At 42.4% G+C, this 25,767-nt stretch overlaps 1 protein-coding gene across 1 annotated transcript; it reads left to right on the top strand.

The window, feature by feature from the left end:
* Positions 1-622: 622 nt before the first annotated feature.
* Rnasel (ribonuclease L) lies at positions 623-22,548 on the top strand. Its single transcript, XM_006979916.4, has 8 exons — positions 623-733; positions 1,540-1,703; positions 2,649-4,252; positions 4,944-5,029; positions 16,011-16,216; positions 16,765-16,897; positions 18,787-18,923; positions 20,184-22,548. Exons 3-8 carry the CDS (start codon positions 2,776-2,778, stop codon positions 20,353-20,355), a joined length of 2,211 nt encoding a protein of 736 aa, XP_006979978.1. The 5' UTR covers positions 623-733; positions 1,540-1,703; positions 2,649-2,775; the 3' UTR covers positions 20,356-22,548.
* The last annotated feature ends 3,219 nt before the right edge of the window (positions 22,549-25,767 follow it).

Consider the following 25,767-nt stretch of genomic DNA (forward strand, 5'->3'; position numbering starts at 1 on the left):
AAAAAACTTATTTATGGGGTTGAATAAATGGCTCATCAGGTAAAGGTGCTTGCCAGACAAGCCTTGTAACCTGATTTTGAGCTCTGGAATCTATCTATCTATGTACAGGTGGAAGAAGAGAACCCGTACCACACATCATTGTCTTCTGACCTCCACCAGCCTGCCCAAACTCACACATCCATCATGTGCATACCCACAATATTCCTCCTCTACTGCCTGTAAGATTGCTTATGATTTCTCTGTTCCCATTAAGAAGCAAGCTCCAGGCAGAGCTTCGGGTTTGTGGAGTAAGTCGCAGCATCCCAAGCGCTTCCAATCATCACTGGCAACAGAATTCTTCCTGCCCTGTACTAGCTGACTGCATAATGGGTTATGTATTTATCTTCTTGTTTCCATCCTAGAACACAGGGGATTTGTGAAGAGAGAAGATACAAGAGTGATGGGTGAAGCTGGGTCCTATAACCTGAGAGGCGAGCGCCCTGGGGCCGGCCAAATCTGTCCTCCGTGCTCAGGGTAGAGCCTTTGTTTTCTGTCATGGGGTGAAGATTGCTCCGGGCCTCCGTGTCTGGGTTGATGCTGGGCACACACCTTCAGTTCTTCCGTTTTCTCACTCCTTCCTTGGCTCCGCCCAGAGGGCTCAGTGACATACCACGAGGAAATGTTTCCTCTAGGGGATGGTCCTAGAGGATTGTGACTGCCAAAAGAATGGTGCTGAGGAGACTGGGTTTGGAAGGTAAGGCGGATTGGAGGAGAGCTGGCAGAGCTGAGGAGTCCTTCCTTGGCTGATCTCACGGGTGGGGGCGGGGATGAAAAAGCCTGGAGGATTTGGGCAGCAGCCTTGTGGTCCCGAGCTCTTCCTCCTCAGGTTGTCACTGTCCAGACGCTGTTTATTTATGGTCTCTGCTCCGGGGGCAGCGCGAGGGGGGAGAAAATGAAAGTGAAAGCAGACGCGTTTGCTGCGGGCCTCCATTCCAGGCGGGGCTTTCCTCCTCTGCCCCTTACATGACACCAACCCACCTCAAAGCCAGTGGTAGTCAGGACCGGCTACAGAAACGCTTTGATCAACGACTTCGGTGCTTGGTATTCAGATTATACTGCATCTGCAGATCTCAAAGAGGGAGGCTTTGTGCATTTTGTAGCAGACGCAGCTATTTAGATCTTCAGGTTAACAAGGGCTGAACTGGATCTAACCCTAAAGCTGAATGAGGCCACTGGCTTAAAGGACACTCCCCGCCCCGACCCCCTCCCACCCACGAAGGGCACGTGGGCAGGAGAAGAGGAGAAGAGAATCTGCCACAAAAGAAAAAATTCACCAAGAGGCATAACAAGCTCTGCCATTCAGCCAATGCCCAGCATTTGCTACACGCCCCTAACGCAGTCTCCTACGGCCCTGTTTATTGTTGAGGAAACAATATTGTTAGTCGGCGGTTTAAGAGTATGCAACCAGGAAGTGACAGTCAAAAGTTGCACACCCAGAAACTCAAAGCTGAGCTCATCATTCACGTTTTTTCCACGACTGCTTCAATTGACATCGCACAGGAGTGTGAAGAGGGCAGATGTGGAGGACGCAGCAGCGAGGTGGGGTGACCAGCCAGCCTCACATGGGATAAAGAAACCCGGATGGACGAAGACTGAGAAATACACTTCTCTCCTTAGAGGAGCTTGCCTGTGCTCCCCCCAGCCCCAAAGCCACCAACTGCTAGGTAAGTACGTTTTTATAGACTATTGAAAGAGTAGTTAATTTTCATGACTAGTTATGAAACGTTAGGACGTCTGTTATAAGAAATCTAAATTAGGAAAACAAGATAAAATGAGCTAAACTTTCCACCACATCTTTCAGAATTGTTTTAAACTGTTTAATTTTTTAATTTCTAATATTAAAGTAGTCAAGATTAGAACACTGAAATAAGCATTTAAGTGTACAGTCACTTAGCATAACCTTACCCCAGCCTGAAAATAAATCTATATGAATGAATGAAAGAAAGAAAGAAAGAAAGAAGAAAGGACATGACTTCTCGGAGGTATAGTGGAGGAGAAAGGTTACTGTAGCTATGTGGGAGAACATAGCCAGAGGCAGGGATCTCTGAGAGTCCAGAGTGGGCATGACCAGACTGAGTTGGGCCATGTGGGGAGATGGGGGATAAAGGTGAGAGAAGGCTCCAGGTACAGCAGCCGGGAGGCCAAAGGTCCAAAAGGGGTGGGTAACCATGATGTCTGGATTATATAGGGAAGAGCCTCTGGGGGAAGGGCAGCCCAGCCCCTGGGCTGCAAAGTTCAGGGTAGAGGGCAGGGTATGCCAGCCAAACCCTGCAACAGGTAGTGACTGAGGGATGCTGGGAGAACCTGGCTGCCAGGTCCACTTTGATTCGTTAAGTAGGCACCTCAGTTATTTGTCCTGGGTTTGAAACTTAACACTATACACATATACTAAATGTTGGTAGCAGTTGCTTTGGGGGCGTGGAACTACGGAGTAATAGTTTTCTCGTTTTAAATTTACATATATTCACAATAGTCTACAATGTAGAAATTCCTAATTAAGCAAGTAAATGAGTTTAAGAAAAGGCTTCCTATTTGGGTAAAGCTGAGTTCTGAGTCAGCTGAATTTTCACTGACTGAAATGACAAAGCCACCTCTTCACTTGTCTATAGAGGAGACATCAGAAGACAGAACACATAAACCCAATTCCTACCCCAAGACTCTCATCGTGTCCCAAAGAAACAAGTGTTCATTTCTCAAGGAAAAGGCTGAAAGCGTCCAGCATTGGAATCGACTGTCATGGAGATCACGGATCATGACACCCCCCAGGATGGATCCACATCCTCAAGTAATCAGAGGACCGTTAGTGAAGACAGTCTTTCGTTGATTGAAGCTGTTAAAAAGGAAAATGTTGACAGGATCCAGCAATTGCTGGAAAGAGGGGCTGATGTCAATGTCTGTGAAGACATGGGGGGTTGGACACCTTTGCACAATGCAGTGCAGCTTGGCAAGGTAGACGTTGTCGAGCTCCTGCTTCGTCATGGTGCTGACCCCCGTCGAAGGAAGAAGAATGGGGCCACTCCCTTCATCATCGCTGGGATCCACGGAGACGTGAGACTGCTCGAGATTTTCCTCTCTAGAGGAGCAGATGTCAATGAGCACGATTTGAACGGCTTCACGGCTTTCATGGAAGCTGCCGAGTATGGTAACGTCAAAGCCTTAAGATTCCTTTTTGATAAGGGAGCCAATGTGAATTTGAGACGGGATACCACGGAAGACAGAAGGCGACTGAAGCAAGGAGGGGCCACAGCTCTTATGAGTGCTGCTGAAAAGGGACACACAGAAGTCCTGAGTATTCTCCTCAAGGACATGGGGGCAGAAGTCGATGCCCGGGACAATATGGACAGAAATGCCTTGATCCGTACTCTGCTGAACTCCGATAGTGAAAATGTGGAGGAGATTACTCGCCTTCTGCTCCACCACGGGGCTGACGCTAACGTGAGAGGAGAGGGCGGGAAGACACCCCTGATCTCCGCAGTGGAAAGGAAACACAGAGGTTTGGTGCAGATGATACTGGATCAGGAGGGAATAAACATCGATGATAGAGATAGCCAGGGCAAGACAGCCCTGCTAATCGCTGTTGAACTCAAACTGAAAGAAATTGCCGAGTTGCTATGTGCTAAGGGAGCCAATACCAACTGTGGGGATCTTGTTGGGATAGCCAGGAGGAATTATGATCCTTCCCTTGCAGACCTTCTGCTCCGTTATGGAGCTAATGATGAAACAGGCCCTCCTGCTGGAGACAGGTTGCCTCATAGTTCACGCTGGGAGGAAGCCTTGAAAAGACTTCACCGTATGTCTCGACCCATGATTGGCAAACTCAAGATCTTTATGGACAATGAATTTAAAATTTCTAGCACTTCCGAAGGGGGCATCTACCTGGGGTTCTATGACAATCGAGAGGCGGCTGTGAAGGTCTTCCGTGAGGACAGCACATATGCACATAATGAGGTCTCCTGTCTGCAGAGCTGCCTTGGACACAGTAACTTCGTGACATTCTATGGACATGAGACCAGCAAGGGCTGTTCATATGTGTGTATGTCCCTGTGTGATTGGACACTGGAAGAGTTCCTGGAAGGGCCCAGAGAGGAACCCATGGAGAACGGGGAAGATAAGTTTGCCCGCAATGTCCTCTTGTCTATTTTTGAGGCTGTTAAAAAGCTACACTTGCATGGATATACCCATCAGGATCTGCAGCCACAAAACATCTTAATAGGTGAGGCCTTTGTGGTAGTCTTTTATGTGTGGCTGTGACTGAGCATCACAGACTAAGAGATTTGTAAAGAATGGAGATTTATTTCTGATACTCATGGGGGATAGCCCAGGTCACCTCTTGGGGGCTAAATCCCTGACTTAACTCACCTTTAGCTCTCACTCCCAACTTCTATCATTCTTTCATTCCTCTTTCCGGGGACTCAGTGGCTTCTTCTAGAAGGAAGAAGAGCCTGAGGGGGCAGGGGACCGTGACTCCGAGCCAGCACATTTCTGACCTATGATGGTGGGCGAAAGTACCAGAGGAGCTTGGGGCTGGTGGGGTTAACTGGATGGAAAGCGATGCCAAGATATTCTTAGACACAGAGCCCTGCTGCTCAGTTGTTAGCCATAGGATGCAGCCTTAACTGTGGCCAGCAGCCCCCTTCCTGTGCTGTGCCCCAGGAGCTGTGTGAGTGGACAACTGGTCAACCTCGCCCTCATCTTCTCCTACTGTCTGCCCTGTGAAAAATAAAATGTGTGTCCTGCTCTTGACAGACACCTACTCGATCAAATGAAGCTAGACATGGGTAAATAGTACTGCTGATCTTCAGAGATGATAGATTGTATAATGTGTTACCTAGTTATTTAAATGATTTGACTATCACACCATGGAGAATATTTTTTTTTAATGCACCTCTGGAACTGTCCCTTAGACTCCAAGAAAGCTGTTCGCCTGGCAGATTTTGATCAGAGTATCCAGTGGAAGGAAGATCCACAGACGGTCAAGAGAGACTTGGAGGTAATTTCTGTGTCCTAGTTAGCTTTTAAATTTTCTCTGCTTCCTTATTTGTTCATTCTCTCACTTCCTGTGGCCAGATAGAGAACTTCTTATTTTAACCTGGAAGGAAAGACTTCTTAAGGCTTCCTTCCACCTTGTCCATGGTGGCATTTCCGTGTGTCTCTCACAGGGTTGTAGATGTAACCAATCGTCTTATTAAAATAAGAAACACAGAGCCAATGTAAAAGAGAAAGCCGAGAGGTCAGAGCTCAGAGATAAAATCTTACCTCCTGCAGTGCTCCTAACTTCCCCGAGAGAGAGCTACTTCCTGTTTGTCTGTGTTTAAATAGTCTTTCTGTTCTGCCTTCTCATTGGTTCTAAACCCAACCACATGACTGCCTCATCACTGCCTGTAAGTACCGCCTTCCAGGTCTTAAAGGCATATGTCTCCAATACTGGCTGTATCCCTGAACACACAGAAATCTACCTAGCTCTTCTAACCACCACGCTCTTGCTATGGTTCTAATAGCTCTGACCCCAGGGCAACTTTATTTATTAACATAAAATTAAAATCACATTTCAGTACAAATAAAATATCACCATATTTCCCCTTTTCTATTTTAATAAAAAGAAAAAAGGCAAAAGGTTATAACTAACAAAAGAAAAACTATATACAAAAGTACAATAACTATATACAATATATACAAGTAACAAATACCTAAACGATGTCTAGTCCATTTGTATTTGACAAATCAGAGAAAATAATTCCCTTATCTATCCTATTTTAGTAAGTTCAAAATGTATCTAATTCACTTTCTATCCTAATTAATCTTCAACTATAACTAACTAATCTTCAACTCCCTCAGAGACCCAAGAAGGAAATAATATTAGCTAACAAAAATAAAAACAGGAAGTGCACAAAAGCAACTTCCAAAAATTTTGTGAGTTGACAGAAACAGCCAGTTGCCTGGACAGTCACCTGAGGTTTCTCAGCAGTGTTGGGGCATCATCTTCAGCCTATAGGCTTAGCGTATCTGACAGACTCATTTGTGAAGTAGGTTGTACACAAGGTCAACAGTTCAACCTCACATTGGGTGAGAGCAGTCCATGTACCAGAAACACCTGAATTCCACTAGTGTCATGTCATGATTCAGGATTTTAAATTCTGGAAATTGTTGATGGTTTTTGAATTCAGCTGTCCATTCTTCTTGGCTGTGTATATATGGCTTCATCTCAGCATCCCCTTCTTCTCCACATCCCTCTATTAAATGCCAGTCTACTATTGAGAGGCGTGAGCTTTCAGTTGCTGTTCCATTGCACACCAGAAGCCATCGGCCCACTGCCTGTTCAGCTGCCTTCAAAGAAAAGGGCACTGTACCTTTTCCAGATTGTGAAGGCCACTTCAGGGATGGTGCCATATTGTCCTGGCCTCAGAAGAAGCCTTCTGATAAAGCCATAACCACACTTGTTTTGGCAGGAATTGGTAGTCCTTTGTTTTGTGTTCTGTCTGTCCATTTTGTCCTGTTGATTTGAGGATACTTTGTTGTCCAGTGGCTAACTTTTGCCACAATGAAAATTAACTCCATATGCAGTTTCTTCAATGCCCATATTTTCTCTGAAGTAGATTGGTACTGCCAGGAGCCGACATGTCTCAAAAAAGAAAAATTTCTAAGTTATTAAAACATTTTAAATGCCATATTCGGTAGATTTCTGAAGGGTTTGAAGATGACCTGTCTAAAATATATCTGCTCAATTTTTAAAACATATCTAATATGACTACAATTTCTATTGTAATGTCTAACTACTTTCATTTCTTTATATCCTAATAGTTGGTAATAATGTAAAGTATTTAAAACTAGCAATTGTCTTTTTCTTTTCTTTTCTTTTCTTTCTTTCTTTCTTTCTTTCTTTCTTTCTTTCTTTCTTTCTTTCTTTCTTTCTTTCTTTCTTTCTTTCTTTCTTTTTTTTTTTAAAAAAAAAACAACAAGAACCTTAAATCTAATCTCCTTTGCTTAGCCTTTTTCCTAAGCCTTGACAACAACGTATAACCAACCCCCCTAAACACTGAAAATTATCCCAGACCCAAAACCCATTAAAAAGACCAAAAAAAACCACCCACCCCACACCACCTCTTTGGGAATGTGGGCGTCATTCTTAAAATTGCTTCCTGCTGGGTATGGGCGAAGTTATCTTTATCCTTGTAGTTCAAAGCTGATCTGTAGATGATGTTTGTCAGTTCAGTGATATGATTATTGTCCACGTGGAATTGTTGTTGTTGTTGTTGTTGTTGTTGTTGTGGGGCCCCATCTTCTTTCCGGAGACTTCAGTTGATGTTAGGCCTGGCCGTGATTTCCTGCAGAAAACTGATAAGAGACTCGAACACAAAGACATATATATGCAGCTAATTGAAGCCTTTTTTTCTAGAATTAGTTAGTACTCTATATGACCATTCATATCTTAACAAAGTTTAAAATGTATATATATATATATATATATATATCTTGTAAATTTTGATATAAAATTTATACTTTAAGAAAAGTTTAAAGAATCAGAATAGAATCAAAGAGTTGAGATTAGTAATAGAATAGTCCCTTGATTAATTTGGCTTTTGTCCTGTCCCATAGCAGAAAATGGCTCTTTTATTCTGGCATGATACAGGGAGTTTGTATTTTCCTTTTAACAACATGCTTGAGTTTAAAGAAGGAGAGAGCCATTCTCCAACTCCAAAGTCAGCTTTAAATTTTAATTGAACTGGGACTATTAGAAGACCAATAGTGTTAAATCTTTAGAGAAAAGCAGAAACAAACATTTAAGAAGACATAAAATTTTTTAGATAATATATACCCATACGCCGTTTCACTCTGTTTCCTGGGATAGATGATTTGTCCCTTTTCTTCAGTTGTCTCATTTGTCTTGTGTTCTTCAGATTCCTTAACCTTCATCCTCCTAAAAGACAAAAACAAAAACCTTCCCCCAAGACTAATTTTGGGGATGTTCCTTTTTGGCAAGTTATTATCTGATTAAATGAAAAGACATGTGTTACTGGTACAAGTTAGTTTAAATTGGATGTTCATGCTGATTGATGAACTATCACCTCCTCTAATTAAGAGGTTTCTCTTGTTCAAATCGAACCTTTATCAATTTTGATGGTACCCACAGCTTATCTTCTCCTGTAGAAACAAAAGCAAAACCTCGTCCCCAACGTAATACATACCCTGGCTTCCATTCTGAGGTCAGCACATCCTTAAAGTATATAGGCTGATTTAATTCTGTAGTTTTTTCTATTATCCAATGTCTCTCTGCAGCTGTTGTTCCTTTCTCATTGGCATTCAGAAAATTCAAAGTTAATAGAGCATTATGCAGTCTATTTCTGGGGGTTTTTGTTACTCCTTTCTGTTTATTTAGCATATCCTTTAGAGTTCTGTTTGATCTTTCTATAACTGCTTGACCTGTAGGATTATGTGGTATACCTGTAATATGCTTTATATTGTAATAAGCAAAAAACTGTTTCATTTTAACAGAGACATATGATGGAGCATTGTCAGTTTTGATTTGTGCAGGTATACCCATGATGGCCATAACTTCTAGCAAATGAGTGATTACAGAATCAGCTTTTTCAGAACTCAAAGCAGTTGCCCATTGAAATCCTGAATAAGTATCAATGGTGTGGTGTACATATTTCAATTTTCCAAATTCTGCAAAGTGAAACACATCCATCTGCCAGATTTCATTCCTCTGAGTACCCTTTGGGTTACATCCTGCTGGTAATGGCGTTTGATTATAGAAGGAACAAGTAGGACATTTCTTTACTATTTCTTTGGCTTGTTGCCAGGTTATAGAAAAATCCTTTTTTAAACCTTTACTATTGACATGATGTTTTTATGAAATTCTGAGGCCTCCAGCACATTTCCTATCAATAATTTATCAATCTCATCATTGCCTTGTGCTAAAGGGCCTGGCAGACCAGTATGAGATCGGATGTGAGTTATATATAAAGGATGACTCCTTTTCCTGATTGTATCTTGTAATTGAATAAACAGTGAAGTTAATTCTGAAGCATCAGGGATAAATTCTGCAGTCTCAATATGTAATACCACTCTTTCAGCATACTGAGAGTCAGTTACTATGTTGAGAGGTTCTGAAAAATCCATTAATACCAACAGAATAGCATACAATTCTGATTTTTGCACTGAATTATAAGGACTTTGAACCACTTTATGTAAATTTTCTGATTTGTAACCTGCCTTTCCTTGTTTATTGGCATCTGTATAAAATGTATGAACTCCAGATATGGGTTTTTGCTGTACAATTCGAGGCAAGATCCAATCAGCTCTCTTTATAAAATCAATTCTGTTGCTTTTGGGATATTTGCTGTTAATTTCTCCCAAAAAATTACTGCAAGCTCTTTGCCAAGGTTCACTTTCTGTCCATAATTTTTCAATGTCCTCCTTAGTTAAAGGTACGACAATTTCTGCTGGGTCTATTCCTGCTAATTGACGAAGTCTCAATTTTCCTTTCCAAATCAAGTCAGAGATTTTTTTCCCCATAAGTTTTTAATTTTTTATTTGGTTTATTTGGTAAGAATATCCATTCCAATATAATATCTTCCCTCTGCATTAATATTCCAGTAGGAGAATGCCTAGAAGGTAAAATAACCAAAATGCAATCCAGCTTTGGATCAATACGATCCACATGCCCTTCATGTACTTTCTTTTCTACCAAGGCCAATTCTTTCTCAGCTTCAGGTGATAATTCTCTTGGACTATTTAAGTCCTTGTCACCTTCTAGGGTTTTGAACAAATTAGTCAGTTCATCATTTTTTACCCCAACAATAGTTCGTAGATGAGAAATATCTCCAAATAATCTTTGAAAGTCATTAAGAGTCTGTAGTCTATCTCTCTGAATTTGCACCTTTTGGGGTCTAATTTTTTGTAGTTCTATTTTATATCCTAAATAATTAATAGAATCCCCTCTTTGTATTTTTTCAGGAGCAATTTGTAATCCCCAGCAAGGCAAAATTTTCTTTACTTCTTCAAACATTCTTTCTAAAGTATCTGCATTTGAGTCAGCTAGTAAAATATCATCCATATAATGATAAATTATAGATTTAGGAAATTTTTTACGTATCACTTCCAATGGCTGTTGTACAAAATATTGGCACAGAGTTGGGCTATTTAACATTCCCTGAGGGAGGACCCTCCATTGAAATCTTTTAACCGGTTGAGAATTATTATAAGTAGGCACTGTGAAAGCAAATCTTTCTTTGTCTTTTTCTTGTAAGGGTATTGAAAAGAAACAGTCTTTTAAATCAATAACTATGAGAGGCCATCCTTTTGGTAACAGAGTAGGCAAAGGAATTCCAGATTGTAGAGAGCCCATCGGCTGAATTACTTTGTTAATTGCTCTAAGGTCTGTTACCATTCTCCATTTACCAGATTTCTTTTTAATAACAAATACAGGAGAATTCCAAGGGCTAGTTGACTGTTCAATATGCTGAGCATTTAACTGTTCTTCTACCAGCTCTTCTAAAGCCTGGAGTTTCTCTGCTGTTAAAGGTCATTGCTGAACCCATACAGGCTTGTCTGTTAACCATTTTAAAGGTAGAGCTGTTGGTATTTTTGGAAGATCATCAGTTGTTGTGCCCTGTTCCTGTATAATATGGATGGCTGGTGACCACTCAAAATAATGCCTTCTAATATTTCTCTCAGCAACATGTGCTAGTTTATGATTTGTTTCTGAGATTGGAGGGATTTTAATCTGAGTATTCCATTGTTGCAACAAGTCTCGACCCCACAGGTTCATAGCTATGTTAGCCACATATGGTTTTAATTTTCCTCTCTGTCCTTCTGGACCTATACATTCCAGCCATCTTGCACTCTGTTTCACTCCAGATAATGTCCCAATTCCTAACAGTTGAACGTTTACCTCCTGAAGAGGCCAAGCTGGATGCCAAAATTCTGGTGCAATTATGGTAATGTCCGCACCTGTGTCTACCAGACCAGACAACAAAACACCATTTATTTTTATCGTTAATTTTGGTCTCTGTTCATTAATAGAAGTTTGCCAAAAAATTTTCTTTATGTTTTCTCCTGAATTTTCTATTTTCTCTGTTTCATCATCCTGACCAGCATGATTTATTCCAATAGTCATTTGGTTATTTAATCGCTCAGAGCAGGGATTTCCTCTACAGCTGCAGGAAAGGTTTGAACTGGTTTTGCTATGGGGGCCTGCATGAGGCCCCTCCGGGAGTTTCCCGAAAACTGAGGCAAAGGATTACCCTGTCTGTCCTTTGTTGATCTACATTCGTTGGTCCAGTGTTTTCCCTTACTACACCTTCTGCATACTCCAGAAGGAAGGGGCATTCTTTTGCCATTGTTCCTTGAAGAAACATTGCTTCTAGGAATGACCTGTTTACAGTCCCTTTTAAAATGTCCTTGCTTTCCACACCCAAAACATCTAACACTCCTCAAACCTTTTGAAATTACTTCTCCTACCCACGTATCATCATGCTCATCAACCTCAACATTAATTGTTTCTCTAATCCAATCTTCCAAAGGTGCAGATCTTGCCCTTAACGGCCTGATTATTCTTTTACATGCTGCGTTCGCATTCTCAAATGCCAAAGCTTCAATTATTGCCTTACTAGCTTCTGATCCTGAGACCATTCTGTTTACTGCTGAAGCCAGTCTTTCTAAAAAATCTGTGAAAGATTCTTTTGGGCCTTGCATAACCTTTGTGAATGACTCAGGTTTTTTTCCTGGCTCCTCAACTCTGTCCCATGCATTCAAGGCTGCCATTCGACATAAAATTAGGGTTTGAACATCATATAAACATTGTGTTTGTATTGAAGCATATTGGCCTTCTCCAATAAGCTGATCCTGACAAACTTGTATTCCTTTATCCGTCCATTGTTTTTCTACGTTTCTAGCTTCCTCCTTAAACCATGTTAGAAATTGAAGTCTCTGGCTGGGTTCCAGAACAGCTTGTGCAAGGTCCCGCCAGTCCTGTGGTATAATCCTATTATATGTTGACCAAGAGTTTAACATTTGCTTTACATATGGGGAATGCATGCCATAAGATACTATTGTCTCCTTAAACCTTTTAAAATCCATCAGTTCAATTGGAGCCCAAATATTTTGTGTAGCCATTTGATCAGGCATCTGCTGTACGGTTACAGGATAAATTAAGGGTGAGTGTGTGAAAACAGGCTTTCTTTCTGTAACCTTATGATCCAAACTTGAACCAACTTCACTGTTAATTTCTTCTGTCTGAATTTTTACAGGTTTAACAGGTTTTTCTAAAGCTGTTATCCTGGCACTTAAATCGACTATCTTTTTAAATAGTAAAATGTGAATAAGCATGGTGATAAACTGCATAATTCCCATAATACTAATCTTTTCATATAGTTGTTCCATTGTCAGACTGCCTAAAATTTCAAACAAAACCCAATTTTCTTCCAATGTACACAGGAAACCCATTTTTTTTTTAAATGTGGAAAAAAATTTTTCTTTTAAATAGTTTCCTTTATGACTTACCAAATCTGCGTAGAACAGTAGAAATCCGAGCGAATTTCAAAAGAGCCACCTAGTGTCCTAGGTGTGAATCCAGAGAGAGAGAGAGAGAGAGAGAGAGAGAAACAGAGAGACAGAGAGAAAGCAAGAAAGAAAGCGAAAGTGAAAGCGTAGCTGGCTAAAGCTTAAATCTAGCCACTTGTTCCCTCTTGAGCCGAGTCAAGGCTTGGCTTTACAGGCAGGGGCCCTGTTTAGCAGGGCAGGCCTGAGTTGTTTGTAGCACTGGCTTTAAGCAAGCAGCTCACAGTCCGGCCTGAGCCCAAGCAGACCTGGGCCAGGGCTAGGGAGTCGGCTGCTCCGGCTAGGGAGCCGGCCCCAAGCAGTTTTTAATGGATTCTTGTCACGTTGGGCGCCAGATGTAGATGTAACCAATTGTCTTATTAAAATAAGAAACACAGAGCCAATGTAAAAGAGAAAGCCGAGAGGTCAGAGCTCAGAGATAAAATCTTACCTCCTGCAGTGCTCCTAACTTCCCCGAGAGAGAGCTACTTCCTGTTTGTCTGTGTTTAAATAGTCTTTCTGTTCTGCCTTCTCATTGGTTCTAAACCCAACCACATGACTGCCTCATCACTGCCTGTAAGTACCGCCCTCCAGGTCTTAAAGGCATATGTCTCCAATACTGGCTGTATCCCTGAACACACAGAAATCTACCTAGCTCTTCTAACCACCACGCTCTTGCTATGGTTCTAATAGCTCTGACCCCAGGGCAACTTTATTTATTAACATAAAATTAAAATCACATTTCAGTACAAATAAAATATCACCATACAGGGTAGAGGAGAAGGTGGAATCGCTGAGCTGGTGTGGAGTTGCCTTTGGCTGTGGTCGCTTTCTTTATCTCTAACTCTTCCCTTCTGCCTCCCTTAGCTAAATAAGTAACTAAATGGAGGATGCTGCTTCTTCAAAGACTTCCAGGAGGCATTTCTGAATACCTCAAAGGTTCCTTCTGCAAATATTTTTCTGCTTAAGGATAAGGCAAATGAGATTTCCTCCCAACTCTATTCAAACTTACCTGCTGATCACCAAAAAAAGCCAGATACGGAGTCTCTAGACAATTCTTGGGGTGGAAGTGAGGTGGGGTCAGCCTTCAGCTCCAAGGAAAGAGAGCTCAGCAGAAGCCTCAAGACTGTAAAACAGCTCCTGAGAGGACCCGGAGCCAGGCCCTGTGTACAGAGGCTGCCTGGCTTGTTTAGACACAGCCGAGCAGTTCTCTCCTGGATCGTAGGCAATGGGCAATAGCTTTGGTTCTGGTTTGGTGGCTCCTGACTTCAATTCTTCCCCCCTGGTATCTAGTGTAACTGTCTCTTGTGCTGACCGCTTCTCTGCCCTGCCAAAGCCTGGTTCCCTGGGCTAGCACCGTGTCCCACCTGACTGGAAATTATCTGACTCTATTATCTGCCTCCTCACATAGTACTGGATCCAGTTCCTAGTTTGTCCTAAGGTGTCCCCTTTGTTCAAAGCATCCTCCTTTTATTTATTTATGTATTTATTTTTAATTTATTTTACATACCAACTACAGTTTCCCCTCCCTCTTCTCCTCCCATTTCCTCCCTCCACCTCCTTTCAACCTGCCTCCATCCACTCCTCAGAAAGGGTAAGGCCTCCCATGGGAGTAAACAAAGCATGGCATATCAAGTTGAGACAGGACCAAGCTCCTCCCCTGCATCAAGGCTGAGTGAGGTATCCCACCATAGGGAATAGGTTCCAAAGAGCCATCTCATGCACCAGGGACAGATTCTGGTCCCACTGCTAGGGGCCCCACAAACAGGTCAAGTTACACAATTGTCACCCACATGCAGAGGGCCTAGGTAGGTCCCGTGCAGGCTCCCTAGCTGTCGGTCTAGAGTCTGTGAGCTCCCATGAACTTGGGTCAGCTGTCTCTGTGGGTTTCCCCATCATGATCTTGACCCCCCCCTTGCTTATATACTCCCTTTTCCTTCTCTTCAACTGGAATTCTGGAGCTCGGCCAAATCCCTGGCTGTGGACCTCTCCATCTGCTTCCATCAGTCACTGGACAAAGGTTCTATGATAACAATTAGGGTAGTCACCTATCTGATTACAGGAGAAGGCAAGTTCAGGCATCTTCTCCATCACTGCCAGGAGTCCTAGTTGGGGTCATCCCTGTGGACCCCAGGAGCCTCCCTGGCACCAGGCCTCTCCCCAACTCCATACTGGCCCCTCTATCAAGATATCTCCCTTGTTGCCCTCCCTTTCCATCCCTCTCCCAACTCAACCATCCTGATTCCTCATGTTCCCATTGCCCATACCCTCCCCTATACCCCCCCCCTGCCCTCAGTTTATCTAGGAGATCTCATCTATTTCCCCTTCCGGCCATCCATGCATACTTCTTAGGGTCCTCCTTGTTTCCTAGTTTCTCTAGGGCTGTGGATTGAAGCCTAGTTATCCTTTGCTTTATAGCCAATATCCACTTATAAGTGAGTACATACCATGTTTGTCTTTCTGAGTCTGGGTTACCTCACTCAGGATGATTTTTTTCTAGTTCCATCCATTTGCCTGCAAATTTCATAATGTCATTGCTTTTTTTTTATTAACATTGAATAATACTCCATTGAGTATATGTACCACATTTTCTTTATCCATTCTTCAGTTGAGGGGCATCTAGGCTGTCTCCAGATTCTGGCTATTATGAATAACGCTGCTATGAACATAGTTGAGCAAGTGTCCTTGTGTATCCTCCCTTTCTTGTCTTATCTACATTCTGTCAGAACATTCAAGACCCAGGTGGAATCCTGCTGCCAACAAGTCTATCACATCAACTCTGGACCAGGCTCTTCCGGGAGCCTAAACCGTGTGGGCATGTGTGGCCTTGAAGAGCTCTTTGTGTTCAGAGCTTTGCCTTTCTCACCTAGAATCCTGAAGATTTGGAGTCCAGAGTGTTAACATGACACCATGGGGCCACAGGACTCTAGCCCCCAGGGCCCTTCAAACTCCCCCCCCCCATCTTCCATTTCCATACTGTCTGGACTGACTACTTATGTGTCACTGTGAAAACCTGAAGGAAGAATGTTTTGCTTAGGCTGGAAATGAGGGTTCATAGAGCAGCTCATCACGGACAGGAAGCAAAGCTGAGCCCTAACTGGAAGGGACCAGGTCAAGGTATAGCCACCCAGACAATCCCCTGCTGGACCACTTCTTCCAAACAGGTCCCATCTTGGAATGTCCCGCTACTTCCACATAAGTCTAATGAAAATCTGAATCTATCACTGGCCATTAGGCCAGAGCCCTCATGATCATAATCTCTGTAAATGCCGTCACAGACACACCCAGAGATGCCCTTTAATAATCTTCGAGGCAGGTATCTGACCAATGAAGTTGACAATAACGATACTAACAATCAAATCTTTCAAGGTTACTCAAAAAGAGGTAATTTTTATTTTATAATTTTGGCCTGATTTATGGCTTCTGTGCAGGCCCTTGGACGGCTGGTCCTCTATGTGGTAAAGAAAGGTGAGATCCCCTTTGAGACACTGAAGGCACAAAATAATAAAGAGGTGATTAAAAAATCTTCAGATGTGGTGACTAAGGACCTCATTTATTGCCTGTTTTATCCTGGAGAGAATGCAATGAACTGTCTGGAGGACCTTCTCAGCCATCCTTTCTTTTGGACTTGGGAGAAGTAAGTAGAACCCGGGTATGTGGTACAGCAGTGGTTCTCGACCTTTCTAATGCTGTGAGCCTTTAATAATTTAATAATAATTTAATAATAATTTAATAATTCATGGTGTGATGATCCCCAACCACAAAATTATTGCATTGCTACTTCATAACTGTAACTTTGCTACTGTTATGAATCGTAATGTAAATATCTGCTGTGCAGGATGACTGATATGCGGCCCCTGTGAAAGGGTCATTTGACCCCCAAAGGGGTTGTGACCCACAGGTTGAGAACCATTGTGTCACAGGCTCTCAGATGGAGAGGGACAAGTGGTGTGGGCAGCTGCCAGGGCTGGGAAGCAGCAGGCCCAGGCTTTCCTCTCACCTTGGCATGTAGGCAGTGTGTCCGTGGGAGGTGCAACCACCTGTTCTGGTTTTAAGTACTGAAGAATGGTGGGAAGCAATGGGGTGGCCTCTCCCATTATGCAGAAATTTTATTAAAAATCAAAACATATCAGTCTTCTCTTTTTGGAAAAAATGGAATGACCATGATATTTCTATCATTCTCAGCCGCTACAGAACACTTCGGAATGTGGGGAATGAATCTGACATAAAACAACCAAAAGGTAAAAGTGAGCTTCTCAAACAACTCCAGCCTCAGACACATGAACCTTCCAGAAGTTTTTATCAGTGGAAATCTAAGGTATGAACAGTTTCTGTGACTTAGGAAGAAGAGTATGTGTAACAGTTGATGCTGCTTTTTCTAACTTATTTTGTACACCAGGCTGTTGCTACCAGGAAGTGAATGAGATCATTTTCTTCTCTCCAAATGAGCCCTCTTGACTCTTTTGAGTCTCTGCTCCCTCCTTCAGAGCCCAGGGCCCCCAAGACACTGTCATTAAGTTCTGCCTTAGGATGGTCTTAACCCAGCCCATTGTCCATCCCCTCAAGTCCTGTTATGACAAGAACAACTGACTAAGTAGAGCCTAAGCCAAGGAGGCTCTCTACCCATGAGGACAGACAGACACCCATAGCCTGGACAGACTGGCCACCCTGTGTGCAGCCCCAGCTCTGAGGACCCACATTGTGTTGAGAAAACACATTATGAAAAAAGATAACCTTTCAAATTCTTTCTCTTCAAAACAAATTCTGCCAAACTTGAATTTAGGGGAACTCTATAAAATTAATCACCATCTCAATCTTGTCTTTATCACAAAACTTTCATTATTGTAAATTTACAAACACTTCTCAAATCCAATTATGTTTTAAGCCAGCATCAAGGTCTGGGCACCATAAAGCAGAATAAAGCATGTTACCTGTGAGGCAGAGATGATGCTGTGTGGTGTGGGACATGTACAAAGCACTCTGGGAGAATCCATGGTCTTCAGGTCTTTGAGACCAGCAGTTTCTCTACTTCAGGCCCCTGTTCCTCTCTCCATCTTTGTTTCTGCTTTCCAGCTTGTTTTCTTTCCTTCACTCATCTCTGCTTGTAATTGCTGGTTTAATATGTGTGTTCATTGCTAGTCTGCAAGTTCCATGGGGGCACAGACAGAGGCTGTCTTGCTAGTTCTTAGTATGGAGTACGTGTGCCATGACTCTTTGCTGAATGCATGTGTATGATAGTTTTAGATCTGGACAAACTTGAAAGTAGAGACTTTTGGTTTTTCGAGACAGGGTTTCTCTGTGTAGCTTTACACCTTTTCTGGAACTCGCTTTGGAGACCAGGCTGGCCTCGAACTCACAGAGATCTGCCTGGCTCTGCCTCCCAAGTGCTGGGATTAAAGGTGTGTGCCACCACTGCCTGGAGACATTTTTGTATAAGTATATGATTCCCCTACACCCTTCTACCCTCCCCTCATAACCCTCCCCTTTTCCTTAGTCCCTGTTGCTCTAGACAGTTTGGCTTCTATTTTCATTTCAGATATACATATATGGATTTATGTATCTAAGCAAAATCCCATGTTATTTATCTGGGAGTGACTTAATTTGCTTGCTATGACTATCTCCATTTGTATAAATTTTCATGCAATGACATAACTTTGTTCTTTCTTTGGTTGAAAAAAAATTCCATTGTGTACATAAACCACATTTTCCTTAACCATTCTGCTCTTGCGGGACACCTGGGTTGGCTCCACATCTTGGCTACCGGGAGCGGTTCTGCAATGGCTCTGTAATAGGCTCACCGAGAGTCCTTTGGTTAAATTTCCAGCACAGTTGTAGCCGTTCTTTTGGTAGACGGAGGTTTAGTTTTTTCAGGGACCTCAATACTGATTTTCATAGTGGCTAGACTAGTTAGCACTCCCACAAAGGGTTTCAATAGGCGCAATTTCTTGGAAACTGGTAAACGTGGACAAAAAGGAAATCGGTCACTGATAATGCTTCATTCAGACACAACACAACTGCCCTGTGTAACATAGCGTGTGGTGTGTAGCATGTGCTTTCATTTATTTTTGTCTATTTGTTTTGTTCATTGGTAAAGGGCATTTATTCAGATTTGTATTTGGCTTTCTGATATTAACACATCAGGATTTGTTCCATACCGTTATCATATCTTGGGGGTAATGTTTCGTGTTTTTTTGTTTTTTTTTTTAGATTGACAAATATGTTATGAAAGAAATGGATTATTTCTATACGAGAAACAACAGAAAACCTTATCAGGACACTGTGGGTGACTTACTGAAGTTCATTCGGAATATAGGAGAACACATCGATGAGGATAAAAATAAGCAGTAAGTGTAGCTTTCATTCTTGTGAGTCATCCATGGAGTGAGAGCAATTAGAAAGCCCACTTCCAAGTCTGCCAGCATAGAAAGAAGAAAAATTACTTTGATAAAAAAAAGCAAGTTGGGGGTGGGGTGGCACATGTCTTGAATTCCACAACTCAGGAGGCAGAGGTAGATGGATCTCTGCGAGGTCCGTCTGGTCTACACAGCAAGATCCAGGCCAGCCAGAAATATACAGTTAGACCCTGTCAGGGAAGAAGGAGAAGATAGAGGAGAGAGGAGGAGGAGGGGGGAGAAGAAGGGGGAGGAAGAGGAGGAGAAAAAGCAAAAGCAGTTATTTTCTGTTTAAAAAAGGGATCTCACTGAGTCCGCAGGCTCTCATCCTCCTTTTCAGCTTTGCTGAGTTCTACTGAACAGAGTAGCTTTCTATGTGAATAGTATAGAAGATAGGACCACTGTATGAAGCAATGCAGAGTTATATAAGTTGAGCCCATCCCCACATTAAATCATCTTTTGTTATCAAAAATGTTAGGTGCAAACACACACATAACACACACACACACACACACACACACACACACACACACACACACACAACCTCTTGCTGTTTAGGATGTTTTTTTTAAAAATTATTGTGTATAAGGAGTTGTGGAATTGTATCACCATTTTGCTTAATTACTTTTCTTTTTTAGAATTTCATACATAAATACTGTATGTACATCATTTGTGTAGAATTTCATACACAAATACTGTATGTCCTGTATGTACTACCCTTCCCTCTCCCTTCCAACTCTTCCTGTGTTCCCGTCAACTCCCTCTCTAGTTCCCAGCCTCTCTTTAATTGCTGCTTCATATATACATATGTATAGATAAATACTGAGTCCACTTAATGTTGTTCATATGTGTTTTTGTTTAGTGCTTCTTTTCTCACTTGGGATTGGAACCTCTCAGAGGGGTCTCCTTCCTGGAAAAGACTGATTTCCCTCTCTCAGCACCCGTTAACTGCTTGTAACAGCTATTTTTCTAGGGGTAGGGTCTTGTGAGATTCCCCCATCCCCCTGTGTTACTACCATTTTTATGAATGAACAAACAAGTTCAGAAAGATGAAGTTGCGGTTATTCAAGAGTCAGGAAGCATCTCATTCATCAGATCCCAAAGTCCTTACTGTTCCCGCCATAGAATCAAGAACAGAGAGCTCTCCGGGTGCATTCTAAGAAGGGGGAACAGCTTGGGGCTGGTAGGCTAACTATTTGTGTTTCCTTTCAGCATGAAGGAGAGAATTGGAGACCCTTCTCGTTATTTTCAGGAGACATTTCCAGATCTTGTAATCTATGTCTACAAGAAACTACGGAACACAGAGTATAGAAAACATTTTCCTCAGGCTCAATCAAGCCTCAGTGTGCCCAAGGCAACGGGACCAGCAGACCTACAGAGCTGAGGCTTGCAAGCTCAAGGAACCGATTTTTAATCTGTATAGTTCTTGGCAAGTTGCATATCTGTGATCTCTTAGGTAATCTGGTTGCTTGTGAGGGCTGAGTTAACTAGCCAGCATGTCAGTTTCTGATACACTGTTCCACACAATCACAAAAGCAGTGTACTACAAAACTGTACTACTCCATTTTGGTGGATAGAATTGGGAGAGCCTTCTGTTAAGATTTCATTTTTTAAAAAAATGTGCGTGCGTGTGTGCGTGTGTGTGCGTGCGTGTGTGCGTGCATGTGCGTGTGCGTGTGTGTGTGTGTGTGTGTGTGTGTGTGTGTGTGTGTGTGTGTTTGTAGAGAAGGGGGGCACACATGCCACATGTGGAAGTCTGAGTACAACTTTGTGGAGCTGATTCTCTTCTTCTACCATTATATGGGTTTGGGGGATCAAATTCATGTTGGGAGGCTTTCATGGCGAGCACCACTACCCACCTGAGTCATATCACGAGCATGATTCCTATTATATTAATTGCACCAAAGGAATGAGTATCAAGACCCTGTGCCTGTGTGTTTTATGTTTATCTCACTTAATTCCTCCAATGATCTTGCAAAACAGAATTTATTATCTCCATTTAAGAACCAAGGCTTGGAGAGTTTGAATGACTTGCCCAAGATCATACAACCCTGTCAGAGCAGTGTCTAAAAAGATGTAACATTATTGCATCTCACATGGGGGCTTTAAATACAATCAACATCTCTTCTGGATGAAACTCAGAAGGAATTTGCCAAAGGGCTCCAGGAGGCTTCGTTAGTCATTCAGTATTTGGTACCTAGCTAAATGAATCCCATTTTTTTTTTCTGTAAGCACCAGTACTGGTTTCTCATGATCAAGGTCATAGTTCTCACTTGGAGTCATTTGTTAGTGTTGTAGCCGGGGGGAGGGGGGGCAGGGAATGGCACTATTGGCATTGAGTAAGTATGAGCCAGGGATGCCACCAAACATTCTGTGATGCATGAAGCAGCCCTCTCACAACACCACACTGTGCAGACTCAATATCAGTGGTGCTGAGGTTGACAAAGACTGTCTGAAGGGATTGGGACACGTTTGAGCTGGCCTTGGGCCTAGGGCTGTAAGTACATGGAACACCTCCCAGAAGAATGACTTGGGTGTATTTTCTTGAAGCTGGATCTGAAATGAAGTGGTTCCTTCTGGTGTCCATGCAGGAGTCCTCATCTTCCCTCGCTTCCCATGCTCATGGTGCACATGCTCTGTTTGTGGTGCTCTACCATCTCCCTGACACATTGTCACCTCAGTGCATGCTTCGTCCCAATTGTCCTTTTGTCCCCTGCCCCTGAATCAAAGCTCCCTAAGGCCTTTGTATCTTTACTGCTTAGTAATGCTTGATAAATCTTCACTGAGTAATCAATGGACCACCCTTGTACATGGATGATGATGATGATGATGATAATATAATGATGATGATGATGATATGATGATGATGACAATGACAATAAATTTATGGACTTTATACATTACACCTACACCTACATATTTTTAAACCTAATTTTATCTTGAAAACAGTACTGTAAGGCAAGCACTGTGATCTTTATTTTGATAATGAGGAAATTAAGGCTAGAAATATCTTTATGCACTCTGGGCATATAGCATGAGATTTGGACCGTCTTGGTTTGGACAGATTTTCTGGTGTGACATCTAGTGTTCTTTCCACCTATCATTGTGGTGGCTAAGATGGAGTTTTGGAATGGGAATTAAATAATATCTTAGATTCTTTCCGAAAAGGAGGTATCTGGAAATGACTAGATGGCTGTCACGGCAAGGAGACACTGGAAGAGACAAATTCATGGCTTAAAAGAAGATTTTTGAGCAGAGTTATCACTTTAGGTTTTAAAATGGAGCTTTGTTATCTGACTTGAATATGTCAATCAAAATGTCCATGTGTGAAGCAAACCCAATACAAAATTGAATCATTTCATTAAGTTGGACTTTCTGTGAATGACTTGTGAGGTCTATAATAGAACAGATGAATCAAACAATTCCTGGGTACTTTAAAAAACAATATGTGTGTGTGTGTGTGTGTGTGTGTGTGTGTGTGTGTGTGTGTGTCCCTATTATTAATTTTGTTGTGTGAAACCATTTTATGTATGAGTTTTCAGCTTGTGGGCTTTTAATAAATTGAGTGGGTGAAATATCTAAGCCTCACCTCTTGAGTATGTTAGGAAAAAAACTCTTTCTTTTCTATCTTGTATACTACAAGAGAAGAGGCTAAAAAGATACTGTATATAAGAACTACACATGGAGAGATGAAAAGACACACATGCCTAAAGTCATCCTCTGGGTCTTCTGAAAATGGAGTGGACTTAATTTTCGTAAGAGAAATAGTATCCTTTTAGTAATCACCTTTTATGCTTAATATAAAAATACTCTTGGAACAATAGAATTTTAAATATTCTTTAGATAAATCTGGGATGTTTTGTGTTGGTGAAACATCCTGCTAAGCACAGACCCCTGTACAGGTAAGAGAGACATCCTGCTAAGCACAGACCCCTGTACAGGTAAGAGAGACATCCTGCTAAGCACAGACCCCTGTACAGGTAAGAGAGACATCCTGCTAAGCACAGACCCCTGTACAGGTAAGAGAGACATCCTGCTAAGCACAGACCCCTGTACAGGTAAGAGAGACATCCTGCTAAGCACAGACCCCTGTACAGGTAAGAGAGACATCAGGCCCCTGTACAGGTAGGAGAGACATCCTGCTAAGCACAGGCCCCTGTACAGGTAGGAGTCCTCACCTTCAAGGGAAGTGACACACAGGTGAGATCATACAGCTCTCACAGAACGCCCCACACTGCCAGCGTCACAGGAAGAAATCTTTCTAAATGGTAATTTTTTTTGAGATTATAGATACATCATTTTCCTCTTCCCTATCATCCCTTCAAACCCTCCCATATATCCCTCCTTGCTCTCAAATCATGACCACTTTATTTTCATTAACACATGCATGCATGCACACATACATACATACATGGATAAATGAATAAATGCACCCTTCTCAGTCTAGAATGTAACTTTTATGTACGTGTTTTCAGGGCTGACCATTTGGTGTGGGATGACCAACTGTGTGCTCTTCCCTGGAGAAGACTCTTTCTCCTGCACTCTGCATTGCCTAATTGCTTGTAGATCTTTTTATAGGGTTGAGACCTCATGAGTTCTCCCCCTTTTAGTTAGCACACCCATTGGTGTCATTCTTGTTCAGCTCATGCTTAGGCAGTCTTGTTGGCGACAGAAGGACTACTCTGAAAGTCCTTCTAATACCACTCTAATACCAAAGCCAGGTAAAGAAACATCAAAAGGAAACGACACCACTATCCCTGATGAATGTAAACTCAAAAAATTCTCAGTAAAATGTCTGCAAACAGAGTACTGACACATGAAAAAGATTATCCACCATGACCAAGTTGGCTTCATCCCTGAAATGCAGAGATGGCTCAACATATGCAAGCCAATAAATGTCATAAACCACATAACTGGACTTAAAGACAAAAATCACCTGGTTATCTTAACAGATGCAGAAACAGTCTTTGACAAAATCCAACATGCCTGCATGATGGGACTACAGGGGATATACCTCAACATAATAAAAGCTATATATGAGAAACCCACAGCCAACACCATCCTAAATGGAGAAGAGCTTGTAGTCAGGAATGAGCCCTGGCTGTTCACTCTCCCAACACCTCCTCCATATTGGGCTCAAAGCATTAGCTGGAACAGTGAGGCAAGTGAAGGAAATCAAGGGAGGAAAGAGTTAAACAATCCTTGTTTACATGTATTAGAAATGTCAGAGAGTCTACCAGGAATTCTCTAGAAACAACACACAAATCCAGGGTATGTTTTAAGGAAGGGCATCATTCTTTAAAAACGTGAAAAGGACAAGCTGAGGAGATGGCCCAGTGGGTCCAAGTGCTTAGTGTACAAGTGTGAGGATTTGGGTTCAATTCCCAGAGTTTACATGTGAGCCAGATATGTAGGGCAAATGTCTGTAATCCCAACACTGCTACCAGGAGGTGGGAGGTGGGGATGGGAATCCCCAGAGGCTTTTGGGACAGCTGATCTTGTATTCAAAGCTAAAGTAAAACAAGGCCTTGTCTAAACTGAGGTGGACACACGCACACACACACTTCATTCTTTATTTCAGTTCTCTGAGATACTTGGACAGACATCGAGAAAAAAGAATTTCACTGGGTTGTCACCATCACAGATATTTCATTGGGCATGCAGCCCACGTTCGTTACTGTGTTAAGCAAGGTGTGGTTGGCCCTGCCATGCAGAGGTACCAGTACATGTTAAGAACATGCTGGACAAACGGCATGGATGGGAGGGTAAAAGTTATAAAGCTGCCACTTTCCAGTCTCCTGTTTTCTAGTGCCCAGGGCCTTTGTGTGGGATATCCATAGATGCCCACGACTATGCCAGAAGATGCCGTGATTCCCACCATGTAGAGGAGGCAACTGATGCTCAGAAAGTGTGGCTAGGATGCCATCATGTGCACACATAGTAAACAGAAATGTCAGGGTGGCCATCCAAGTTGGTGAGGTCTTAGAGGGTAGTCTTTCTGGAATGGCCAATGTGTAAATTGAGGTAGGTGGGACTGGTCACGGTCACTGTTCAGATGTGTGAGGATTTCCTCAGTCCCTCTCCTCAGCAGCTGTTGGGTGACTTTTTCTGGGGAGACAGGAACAAATGCCTATCCACCCCAGATAGGGCAAAGACGACAGATCTAAGAAACAATACCACTCAAGTCTAGCCTGGTGAATTCATGAGGTTATTGGGGTTAAATACCAAAGCATAGGTGAGGGGCTACTTACAGGATTATGGATGTCTCAAAGGTAGCTGTATTAAAAAAAAATCCCACCCCAGCATTGGTGACGGCTCACAAAAGCTGGTAGTTCCACAGAAGGGTCTCCCTCTCCCAGGAAATTTTTACTGCTTATATGGCCACAGGAGAAGGCTCCTGAATTTCATAACTTTATGAATCTTTCAAGTCTCCCTCCTTCTTTCAATTCAGAGGAAATAGCTGGACAATGGCAGCCTGGGGGTCAAGGTCACCACTACCTTTCTTATGGTGGGTATGTTATGCACAATCATGAGTGCAGGCATCTGTGTGTATGCTGTGTATGTGTGTATGTGTGTATGGTGTGTATGTGTGTATGTGTGTATGGTGTGTATGTGTGTATGGTGTGTATGGTGTGTATGTGTGTATGGTGTGTATGTGTGTATGTGTGTATGGTGTGTATGTATGTATGGTGTGTATGTGTGTATGTGTGTATGGTGTGTATGTGTGTATGGTGTGTATGTGTGTATGGTGTGTATGGTGTGTATGTATGTGTGTATGGTATGTATGTGTGTATGG

Source organism: Peromyscus maniculatus, chromosome 11, assembly GCF_049852395.1.
Source record: "Peromyscus maniculatus bairdii isolate BWxNUB_F1_BW_parent chromosome 11, HU_Pman_BW_mat_3.1, whole genome shotgun sequence".
Classification (NCBI taxonomy): domain Eukaryota; kingdom Metazoa; phylum Chordata; class Mammalia; order Rodentia; family Cricetidae; genus Peromyscus; species Peromyscus maniculatus.

Excerpts from the sequence above, each read along its gene's own strand:
- Rnasel (XM_006979916.4), top strand. The coding sequence starts at position 2,776 with ATGGAGATCACGGATCATGACACCCCCCAGGATGGATCCACATCCTCA. Across the intron at positions 5,030-16,010 it reads CGGTCAAGAGAGACTTGGAG|GCCCTTGGACGGCTGGTCCT; the intron begins GTAATTTCTGTG and ends GCTTCTGTGCAG. Across the intron at positions 16,217-16,764 it reads TTCTTTTGGACTTGGGAGAA|CCGCTACAGAACACTTCGGA; the intron begins GTAAGTAGAACC and ends TATCATTCTCAG.